We start from the raw sequence: 12,526 nt of genomic DNA, 5'->3' as shown, positions 1-12,526 counted from the left end.
CACAGGATAAAGATGAGTCACTGCTGAGGCTATTCAAAAGAATAAGCTCGGATTCTGATGTAAATTCTAAGAGGATTTCAACAAAGGTTATAAACAAAACTTTCCAAAATGACTACTGTGTTCAGGACAACACACACACACACAGGATTTAAAAATCCGTCATTACTTCATAGACACACCTTAAAATAGAGTTCCTGGACACCACGCCAAGAGACTGCCTTACTGCTAAACCCAGGCTGCAGCGAGACAGATGTGACGGCCCAAAGCCCTGCCCCTGGGGAGAAGAAAGCAGACAGAACTGGGGACTCTTGTTCTGGGCCCATGAAACCTCAGTGGTCTCATTTTCCTCCTTTCTTCTTTAATTTTGGGAACTTTCCATATCAATAACAATTATTAAAGATTCTTTCCCTGAAAAGTCTCTAAGAAGAGAACACTAAAAATGTACCAGTTAGTCCACTGTAAACAAGCAATCAGTTATCGTCACCCAAAGTGAGACAACCTGACATTAAGTGCCATCAAATGAAACGAAAATGAAATACAGAGCCTGGTCCAGTTACTGTTCTGGGCACAATTGTTTAACCTAAGTTTAAACATGAGTAAATAACTTAGTCAAGTCAGAATGTGCAACCCTGAATTCTGTAAAAACAAACAAACAAACAAACAAAATTAGTGCTATAAAAAACAAAAAGAGATGGAAGAGTTATCTAGATTAAAAAAAAACAGATCTAACTAAATGCAATGTATGACATTTAACTGGATCCTGAATTGGAAAAGCAAAACAAAAAAACAACTACAAACAATATTTTGAAACACCCAGGGACATCTGAACATTCATGTTAATTTGTTAGGTGTGATAATAGTGCTGTGGCTACATAAGAGTCCATTCTTATTCTTAGAAAAGGCATGCTGAAACATTTAAAGGTTCAGCTTGTTGCTATGAAATATTTCAGCAAGAAAATATGGATATGCAGACGAGGGAGACAGAGAGGCAGAAGCGGGGCCCGGGGAGGGACAGGTCTTGATGAAGGGTATAAATTTTACCCTTTCCAATTTCTTAAAAGTTTGAATATTTCCAACATAAAGAGCTGGAGAAAATAAAAGAGAACCACAGAGCAGAGGAAATACTAAACATCTTGTCCACAGCAATGTATACTCAAGCAGAAAGCCTTAACAGTTATCTGAGTTACAATAAGGTGTCTTGACACAAACTCCAAGTCCTCCAGCAGCTGAGGCAAGAAATAAAGGCCAGGGATGAGAAACCGCCCACCATTTCTGTGCAAACTTAAAGAAACTCCCTAAACTCCTAAATTAAAGGCTCCTAATCCTCTGAACTTGTTTTATTTGGTTCTCATCAATCTGTTAAAGAGTGGTACTGTTTGAGGAGCTATTTCTAAAGGAGAATTTTATTTTATACTATGAACCTTCTCCCATTTGGGGAGAAGACAGGAAGTTTAGCTGCTTTCTTAAAGGTGAAAATACTGGAGAACAGAATAGGGCCATGTGGTACACAACAATCCCCAATATAATCCAGAATATTATAGGAAGGTCCTAGGGTAACAATTTTAATTATCTTTAAATTGCCTAGTGCATTAAATCATTAACACTGTATTCTGTATAATATTTGTCTATAATCAAATATATATATTAAAAATAAAAGTACTGGTATAAGTATATGACAATTACATTCCATTTTTTAATTTCATCTAATATAACATTATTTAAAGAAGTTCAATTTGGTTTTAATGTTTCTACATTCTTTTACACCTTCCTTTTCATTAAAAACTAGACAATCTCCTTCCTGGTAAAAACTGAAATTTAGTAACTAATCTAAAACCTGCATTATAGTAATGGTCCATTAATACTCGTGTTCACTAGGAACATTACTATCTTTTCAAAACAATCATTTTATAATTTAACTTGTTTTAAGAAAATTTCTAAAATATACCTTAAAAATAATTATATTATCATTCAGGTTCAAATTCAAGTAAAAAAAAAAAAGAAGAAAACTAAATGCTAGGTTTTGATCAATTATTTCCCAGTAAACTGTTATCACAAAAGAGCAGAAGTGATAATTATATGACAACCAAGTGGATCAGGTTAACTCTTTCGTGTTTATCAAATATACAGTAAATCCAAATGGAGAGGTACAGTTTCATCTGGATTAACTTTCAAATGCTGCCCAGGATGGAACCATGGGCCTGTCTGACAGAAGAGCATTATGTGTTGGACTCAGAACACATCCATCCTCTAGACTGGCTGCAGTCCATATATTTCACCCTAAGATATTTATTTCATCCACCTATTAAAAAGGAAAGCGAAGCATTTATTTTCTCCACAATATTCTCCTGTATCTGAGTTCTCCCCACTTTTTCTGCCCGTCTACTCCTGTCTGAAAGAGACAAAAGGCTGTGGCTGCTGACAGTGAGGGAAGGTTCACTGCCGGGCGCCGGCCGCCCAGGAGACCCCCTGGCTGCTTGACGAGCACCTATGACAGGCAGAGGGGTAAGCATCTTCTTCCAGCCAAGAGATCCACCAACAACAGAGAAAAAATTCCGTGTAGTCTACTGTGTCTATTATAAAAAGCCCTTTATAACAGTTAACAGAAATGTTTATAGCCAAAGAGAGGACCTCTCAGACATTATTTTAGGCATGACAAATTTGCCAATTTATAAACAGCTTTTTAAGGGGGGAAAAAAAAAAGCAGTGTTTTTATATGAGGATCTTCTATGAGAGAGGGAAGGGAAGAAATGGAGATGGTGAAAATATGTGGATTAAAAAAATCTGTGCATGGAACAGAAGAGGATTTTCCCTCACAAAAATTTCAGAAATAGCTCCTTTAGATAATACATAAAAAATCTTACTTAAACTGTTCTGCTTTCAAAAACATTCAGGCTTTACTTAGGGTAAGCATAAGACCAATGTTAAAATGAACCAAAAATTCTTTGTGCAGTTCTTTTTATCTAAAAGTAAACATGTGCCCTCCTATGGAATTAGATCCATTTTCAATAAAAAAATACAATGCTACATAACTATACATGCTATGAGCTATGAACTTTAGCTTCATTACATTAAAGGAGCAAGTGAAATATATTCCTCCAGACTCACTTAGGAAAAAAGAGAAGAAAAAGAAAACAATCCTTTATAAATAGATGGGAAAATGTTAAAGCATTCTGAATTTTATGGCAAATACATTTATTTAATAAAAGTTTTAAAAATAATTGTGTTCATGTGAATACATAGCCCAAATTCAATCACATCTACAAAGAGTGGGTGCTGATTGATGGGTCCACTGTTGAGGAGGGCCCTACAGAACTGCAGTCCCCCGGGAAGGAAACGCTCATCTCTAGAGCTCAGGCGGCACAGACAGCACCCGGAGGAGACGGCAGGGGCTGAAGGACGCTATCACCTTCATGTCTGGAGTACAGTCAATCGAGCTTTTTCATCTAATCAAACCCAACAGTACTCTCATATAACCATTCTACCTTCTGGTGATTTTAATACAAAACATTTCATATTCAAGACACAGTAAATATCCAAATTACCAAGTTCATCTTCCTCCCACCCCCTCTCTCTGTCACCTACTAATTCTCTGTCCAAAAACATAAACATTAAAAACTACCGTGTTCGTTTCCTGTGGCTGCTGTAACACATTACCACAGACTTGGTGGCTTAAGACAATAGAAATTTATCTCCCCCAGTCCTGGAGGCCAGAGGCCAAAGTCAAGATGTTGGCAGGGCTGGGTTCCTTCTGCAGGCTCTTAAAAAGACGCCCTAGTTTCTGGCAGCTGCCAGCAATCCTTGGCCTTCTGTGACGTGTCAACACAACTCTCCAATCTGTCTTCGTCTTCACATGGCCTTTTCCTGGCTGTTTCTACTCTTTTGTCTGAGTCTTCTCTCCCTGTAAGGACACTGGTCATTGGATTTAAGCTTCATGCAGATAATCCAGGATGATCTCTTCTCCAGATCCGTAACTTAACTACACCTGCAAAGACCCTTTTTGCAAATAAGGTCACACTGACAGGTTCCAGATTGACAGACCTCTGAAGGGCCACCAGTCAACTGCAGTCACTATCTTTCTAGGATGAGTTATATCCTAATTACCAATAAATCCTTACTTCTTAAAAGAATTTCAAAAACATGTCATATCCTTTTTCCAAATCTTGTTTTATTTCACACGTTAGTTATCTAATAATTCTTTTCAAATGGATCCATTTTCTTACAAATCCTTCTTTCAGTGTTTTTATTAGTCACCATGAAACAGGTTGACATGGTAGAACAGGCAGATATTAAATGCTTTTACCTACAAGAATAGCATGTTCATGGATGACCAAAGTAGAAAACTTAGTGAGTCTTATACAATGATCTGAGTAGTCTTCACTGAAGTTTTAATCTCTACTTATACACTCTAATCAGAACAAATACTCTTATAATGATAAGGTTAAACATACAATTTTAACCTATTCGGGTACAAACATACCTGAAGCGTTCAAACACTGCCTTTAATTTTTATACTGTTACTATTATTTCATTCATACACCAATGAGTTATCAACATGCACATCTTCAAATGAAGTATACTTTTTGAAAGAACGACTTCACAAAATGGGATTACCTCCAAATTCTCTACATCAGACAAAAGAACAGAAATTTCAGATTTATTGGGTGACGGAAGATCTCAGTATCAGTGCTGGAAAAGCGCTTTCTTCCACAGGTCTCCCTAAGGAAGCAGTGCATCTACGGTTTAGTAGTGACAGAAGAAACAGCACCATCTCAGCTCCAAACGCAGGCTCCCACTAACCCCAACCTTTGTCCTGCCACACAGAAACACAAGACAGCTGGCACGAAGCCGGGAAGCCCCGCCCCTCCTCCACAGGGTCTGATCGTGGGCCTGAAGCTCTCTGAGGGCATGCACATTTATACACCCACATAACAGTTTCAAAATATCGGCGTAATCCTTCAAGAATAACGTGACTGGAACAATAAGTTAAAAATTAAGTCATACAGAAAAGCACAGAAGACAGCACAAAAAGAGAGCAACAGCCAGTGTACCCGCCATCTTCACATCTACGTAAGCTAAAAGAGCACATCTGGAATACAGACTTTGCTACAGAAGCAAACAGTGCAGCATTAGTCTCTTTACCCAAAATGCTGCCTTTCAATTACATCTTTGTGCGTTAGGCCATTTGGGGGAACAAATCAAGATGGGTGTGAACAATTCATACCTCCACCGGGAATAATTGCCAACTTTGTTTCAACCAGGCCCATTTTTGCAGAGGAAGCTAAAAAGGAAGGAAGAAAATTAATTAACATCCATATCATCAAATTCAAACATAATGATTTGAAAAACTTAGTAAAATAAGCTACATTCTATTAATTATGTCTGTCACAAATCCTTTTAAAAATTACTTCAGAAGGCATTTAGTTATGGAAATAAGTAAACACTCTAAATTATATTATATATATTAAGAGATTCACACAACATTTTCTGTTAAAAATTGCTTAGCAGTGAATTAATTTTTGATGCAGAAAGACCAGGGTTGTAACTACATAATTTGATCTGACACTGCCAAGTCATGTTTGAAGGCTTAGATCCCATTAATTATTCAGGACGAGGAGAGAGGCTGTGTCTGACAAGTATGAATTCTTTAGCTGCCTGAATAGTCCTCCAGATCAAACAGCTTAATATATCATATCAGATATGGCAACTTTTCAAGACCAAATCTCTAGTTACTTTTGACAAATGGTTTTACTGTTCTGACAGCTGGACAGGGTTCCTTCTTGTGTTTGTTTTCACAGCTACTTTAAAACATCTTAATTATTTCTTTATTTGCATATCCAAATGTACTTGGACTACTTCCTGTATCCTAATTTCCAGAATCATTCTTTCATAAATGGATTACGTGTACCTTAGATTTTCAATTTAAAACCCAGTGATTTCAGACAAGAAAACAGAGATCTAAAATAAAGGGGAAAATGTACACATGGACTAGCAACTACAAATCCCAAGCAACAGTCACCATAAAACTATTAAAAACAATTATATTGACTCTACTTTTAACAGGCAGCTCCATCAGAAGTGATAGTGGGAACCAGGGGAGGACCACTGACAAGCATTTGCTGGCTGCTTTGCCCATTCCTTGGTCCCAGAGCCCCTTCGTCACGGCAATGAGCGAGCAAAGACACAGTGCTGTGACCACACAGCATAGTGTTGAGAAGATAGTGTCGAGGACAGTGGTGGCAATATACAGTGCTCTGGCAGGGTAACAGGAGTGAGGGCTGTGACTCCAGACTGCTTGGGTTCAAATCCCACCTCAGTCACTGATTTGGGGCTTGTGACTTCACTCTCTCAGCCCTAGCCTCCTCGGGCACCACTAAGCATCTATCTCATAGGGCTGTTAGGCAGATGAAGTGAGTTAATACATGTCAAGTGCTTAGAGAAGCGCTGGGCACTAGGTCAACACTCGGCACATGGTCAGCCTAACTGTTTTCATTATTATTTTCACAATCACTTCATCTAATCCTCAGAAAACCATGCAAGAAGAAAGTGAACCTCAGAAAGGTTGTTATTATTATTGTAGCTAACAATAATTAAGTGCCTGGACTAGGCACATGTCATAAATTAACTCATTTAATCTTCATAACAGCACTGTCATTTCCCCTTATTTTAGAAGAGGAAACTGATCTAACAAGGGCAGGACCCAAGATGCCAATTCAGTGCTGTCTGATCCATTTCCTGTTCTCCTTTCCTACTGCTAAGACTGAACAAGAGACCATAAAAGACTGTTTTCTTAACTGGAAATTTTAAATACTTCATTAAGCCAAACAGGTGACTTTTTCTAAATGTTCTACTCAACAATAGGAAAAGAATAAAATACTTGGAATCATCTGAAGAGTAAGCAGAAACCCCATTTTTAAAAAGTTATGTTTTAATAGCATTAACGCTCACCTGCTACTCTTATGTCGCATGCTAAGGCCAATTCGAGGCCACCACCTAAAGCGAGCCCATCTATTGCTGCAATCGTTGGCACTGGAAGGTTGGCTGAAACAGAAACAAAGATTTTATGCTTCTTCAGTAAGACCTTATTATGTAATTCATTTTAGACTTTTTTTCTGTAAATATATTTTTAAGTGGGATATTGTATATAGAATTTTGTATCTCTTTTGCCTTTAACAAAATAAGCATTTCCTTCATCACTATTCTTCAAAAACACGCAATGATTGTACAGTCACGTGTTGCTTAACGATGGCAATACATTCTGAGAAATGCATCGTTAGGTGATTTTGTCACTGTGCAATCATAGAGTGTACTTACACAAACCTAGATAGAACAGCCTACCACACACCAAGGCTATACGGTACCAGTCTTATGGGACCACCATCACATACGCGGTCTATCACTGACCGAAACATCATTATACAGAGTTCCATCACATAAGTGTGTAATATTATCTTTAAATCTTCCCATATTACTGAAATACTTTCATAAATATTTTCTGTTGAAATAACAGAATCACAGTTCTGACTTCGTAAACTTAAAGTCGAAAGCCTTTTATGAAATGACTGGTTCATACAAATTTCATATTGAAATGACTTGGGTATAATTGCAAAATTCACGATCCTTTATGGGTTTCTTTGGTGCTTAGAATGACGGGGTCTCATTCAAAGAAGTAATACATCTATTCAAACGAGACAGAAGCAGTCCAACTGGCTGCTGGGGCACAGCACACTAGCTCTATCATTTAGTAATGAGGACAATGACAGTAGCTTGCCTATCAAATACCACACTTCAAAAGAAAGAGGCTCTGAGAACCTACCCAAAAGCATGACTGGGAAGGGGCCAGCCAGTCACAGAATGCAAAACCAAACTTTCTTGAGTGCGGAAACAGAAAATTACTTTAATGAGACTTTTATAAATGATGAATCACAGATTTCACTTTTATAACTGGTTCAAACACAGACTGGTTAATTATTCTGTCAAGCAGAATCCTTCCCACTAATTTCATTTTTGACTACGGGAATGTGAAGCTAGGTTGGCCAACCTTAACACAGAAACAGAATGTGGATAGTAAAAAGGTACCATCTCTTCACTGTCCTCACCACAAAAAGAAACAATAACTGTGTGACGTGACAGAAGTGTCAGCTAACACTACGGTGGGAGTCACACTGCAGGACATGAACATATCAAAACTACAGGTTGTACACCTTAAACTTACACAGAGTTATATGTTCACTGTATCTCAATTTAAAAAAAAATAAAACAAAAGTGAATAAATAACTAAAAACAAAGTAAAAAGGTGCCATTCCTAAACATCTCTCTCGCACAGGTATTCCGACGTGAAATTCCACAGACAGAGAGGTTCCCTCCTTGATCCCTTTTAAAATATTCAAATTTTTTGAAGTACACTGAGTTTTATTAATACCTGCAGGAATTTATCAGATTTCTTCTAAAAGCAAAGTCTGAAAATGCTGGGATGGAGCACATACAGACGCTGCCACCTGAGGCAAAGGCGCTCTCGGGAGAGCAGGGGCGGACAGGGCATATTTCATTATTTGTACCTATCTGCACATTTCGAGGGGGGCGCCGGCAGCTTGAAAGGGCAGAAAAAATTCACTGGTGCTCCACGTAAGGTACTTTACAGCACACTTGGTGAAAAGTGAACAGACAGCTATGTCAGAGTTTACAGTTAAGAAATGAGTTTAGGGGCCAGCCCTGTGGCCAACTGGTTAAGTTTGAATGCTCCGTTTTGGCAGGGTGAGGTTCACCAGTTTGGATCCTGGGCACGGACCTACACACTGCTCATGCTGTGGCAGTGTCCCACACAGAAGGGCTAGAAAGACCTAAAACTAGGATATACAACTATGTACTGGGGCTTTGGGGAGAAAAAAGGAAAGAGGAAGATTGGCAAGAGATGTTAGCTCAAGGCCAATCTCCCTCAACAACAACCAAAAAAAGTAGACTTAAAAAAAAAAAGAAATGAGTTTAATGAAAAAAGAATATCCAGTTAATTTTATCTGACAAAAACAAAGGAAAAAAGCCAATTAAGTAAAATATTGGCAAGTAAATCTGAGTGGCTCCCAAGGTCATCTCAAGCCACAACGAGTAAAATGGAATTCCTTTGTTACCCAGCTCTCAATCCTCCTTCCTTTCTACAAACCTAGCTTCAGAAATTACATATTTCTAGATTCCTGTAATCTATTACCTCCCCAATCTCAAATCTCTCCCATCTAAACCTTCCCCTAGAGCTCGCTATGGGCTCACCTCACCTCCCTCTAAGACAAGCTTCTGGAGGAAATGGAGTAAACAGGTGTCACCCACTCCACTCACCTCCACCTCACAGCTCTAGGTCCCACTCCATCTCACCCAGACTGCTCTTGTCCCACTTACCAGTGACACTGTGAAGCTGTCCCATAACCAATGGGCACTATCTGGTCCCTATTAAACTTGTTGCCTCTGAAGATCAGTGACATCAACCCTGGACACTCCTCCTCCTTGAATTCCTCTCCTTATTTGCCTGCTGGGTCCCTCCTTCAACTTTCCTGCCTTTCTTTCTGCCTCTGGTTATTTCTCAGACTTCCTCCCTCTCCATAGAAGCTCTGCCCACGAGGTCTCATTTCCATCCATAACTTGCACCACCTATAACACTAATAATATCTAAATCTCTACCTCAAACCAACTTCTCTCTAAACTGTATCTCTATAGCTACCTATCTGTTGGACATCTCCACTTAAATGCTTTATCGTGTTCAAACCAACTTCCTGTCAATCCTTCTAGATTCTATTTCACGTTTGGTAGCACCTCCATCCACCAAGTTACCCAAGACAAACACCCAGAAGTCATCCCAGATGTCCTCCTTTCCAATGCCCTTACAGCCAATTGTTTTCTAACTCCTGTCTGACAGCTCACAAATTTGCCAGTCCCCCTCCCTTTTCTACAGCCAGACTTCTGGGTCCCCTCATTTCTCACCAGCAGGAAGTCTCTAACTGACTTCCTTCACCTGCAATTTGCCCCTTCTAATACATCTTTCATCTCCTGGACGATAATCTTTCTAACATGCAAACACAGTCATGCTATTCCTCTATTTGAAATTGCACAATGATTTACCCCACATTCAGAATATAAATGGAGAAAACTTTCAGCACGGCACGGGAGGCACCTGATGAACTAGGCTCTGCCCATCTGCCGATCTCTTCTCCAGTCTCAGACACATACTCCGTGTTCCATCCCCAAACTACTTACAGCACCTCCAGAAGTCATTCACATCCCTACCTGTGTACTGGGTGCCCTCTGCCTGGAATGCCTCGCTGGTCCCTAACTGTCTTTCAAGGCACTGCTCACAAGTCCCTTCCTTTACGATTCCATGGCACTCTGTAATGCTTTTCTATCATCACCATACCGCCCATTCTGAAACAAAGATTAACACCGCATCAATGCCGGTCAATAGCATCCTTCTTACCACTCTGGAACAAACTTTAAGGCTTCTCACTGTCTCTCCGTCTCTATTACATTAAACCTAGTATTCTCCCTACTTTTCTTTTTATTATTAACTTTTCACTTAATACTTTAAAGAAATAACATGAATATATGCAGCCCTGTAGAGCTCCAGAAAACAAAAGCAGAGAGTTGCCAAGCTGGAGAAAGCAACAGGAAGAGAGTGGAGTATTCTCTCCCTGCTGTGTGAAATGCTGGTCAACAGTGAGAGCTGAAGGCACTCGCTGAACATCTGCTGGAAGCTGACTCTTCGGAAAGAAATTACAGAAGTGAGGGCAATGGATCTCCAAAATCAAACCCAGGCCTGACATACATGTGCTACTGAGTTCTAGTTTCTGAAAACTCCAACCCATCATAAATAGGAACTGTCTCACATTCCTTAGCTTGTTCCCTAAAAATAGGAACAAACTTATGTAACATATATGGAAAGACGATCATATCAAATTGTGCACTGAAAATGGAGACTAAATAGAAGGGTCAAGGGAATAAATTGACCGTAAATTACAAAAGTTACATTGCATAACTTCATAAGCCCTGGAGCATAAGAGAAAGCAAACAGGAAGATTACAATTCCTGGTCACCTATAATGCTCTTAGTGCTGTACTGCAACACAAAGGGAATGAGGGCCTCAGAACGAGCTGACAAGGCTTTGCTCTACCTTTTTATTAGTTAGTATTCTCAAATAAATATTAGACTTAAAATCACACAGCCAATAGAAAGTTTAAAAGCATCATTTTTTCAGAAGCATAAAATGTCATTAAAAGAAAAAAAAGATTTAATGCACATAAAAAACACAAATAAAATTGATTAATGAATATATATCCTTCCCCTTCACTGTGAGAAGTACTAGACACAAACGTTATGTGATCAAATGAGGAGGGAGGGGCCTGCCCAGCAGCAGGTTTCCAGCTCCACACCACTTGGAGTATGGGGTTTACATAATGCAGAGGGAGGGAACGAGGAGAAGTAAACAAATACAAACGTGCTGACCCAGGAGACAAGAGGGCAGGGAAGGAGCTGAAATAATCGTCTCAGGCTTTCTAATTCTGAAGCTAGAGGCTATAACACTTTTCCCTAGACGCTTATACTTTTTGGAAGTAATGAAAATTATTTTTAAATGTGACAGTTAAGAACTAGAGAAATTTTTTCAAGGGGATAAAATTTTCAACATTACAATTTATATGACATATATAACACAAAATGACAAGAAATGTGGGGGTCCTTATACAAAAAAGAACAAGGAAAATAGGATGTTAACACTCTCAAATCTTAAATAGATAAACTACTTGGCCCTTTCAAATATTAACATAAATTGGCATTATATAAAGCAGTTTATAAAATTTTTTCCTTCTAAAGAATTATTTAAGTAAAATAGCTTAATTAGTATTCAATGAGTAATTAAATTTCAACCGTTTTACAATATTATAAATCCTGAAGTTCTACACAATCCTAATTTTTCCCTAAAAGATGTTTTTCTCAGTAAATTTTTTTCAGGAAAATATGAATCGTATCAAAGCACATGCTAGTTTCACGGTCACCTAATATGCTTGTTTTTACATCTAGTATTTCTTCTACTTGGGAGCACTTAACAATCTTAGAGGAAACAATGAAACACACCTTTCAAAAGGCAGATTATCAGTTTCAAAGCCCTGAGAAACATCACCATGGTAGTCACGTAAGAGTGCCACGGAGTGAGACAGCAACTGCCGGGGCAACGGCTGCTCCCACAGCAATAGGAAGAAATGATGGCTCAGGATGTTACACAACTACGGGGATCAGACACTATTTTGAGTTTAGTACCAGGAAACAAGCCAGGTATGACAAAGAAGATAATAATCCTCTGAAATGCTCCTAAAAATATAATTAAAGCAAACAATTAGTTTTGCTATTTTAAGAGAAAAATAAAGGAGCTACGGGAAAGCTGTGGTCCGCTTCAGTAGTCTGCAGAAGACAGCACCGCGAGGATAACTGCGGTCAGACGGCCATGAACGTGAGGAGAAGGGAAGTCAGGCTCTACTTTCAACACATACGTGTTGAG

General features: G+C 38.8%; 1 protein-coding gene across 6 annotated transcripts in view; it reads right to left on the bottom strand.

Moving 5' to 3' along the window:
* AUH (AU RNA binding methylglutaconyl-CoA hydratase) overlaps positions 1–12,526 on the bottom strand; it is a 155,941-nt gene that overhangs the window by 85,302 nt on the left and 58,113 nt on the right. For all 6 annotated transcript variants that reach the window (XM_070590370.1, XM_070590373.1, XM_070590372.1 and 3 more), the window contains 2 exons: positions 6,946–7,038; positions 5,222–5,278 (listed from right to left, as the gene is read on the bottom strand). In XM_070590370.1, coding sequence (XP_070446471.1) covers positions 5,222–5,278; positions 6,946–7,038 — 150 coding nt within the window. The remainder of the gene's footprint in view (positions 1–5,221; positions 5,279–6,945; positions 7,039–12,526) is intronic.

The sequence above is a fragment of the Equus przewalskii genome, chromosome 22 (assembly GCF_037783145.1).
Source record: "Equus przewalskii isolate Varuska chromosome 22, EquPr2, whole genome shotgun sequence".
Classification (NCBI taxonomy): domain Eukaryota; kingdom Metazoa; phylum Chordata; class Mammalia; order Perissodactyla; family Equidae; genus Equus; species Equus przewalskii.
Note: the sequence above shows the minus strand (reverse complement) of the source record. Positions and strands in the feature narration are given on the sequence as shown.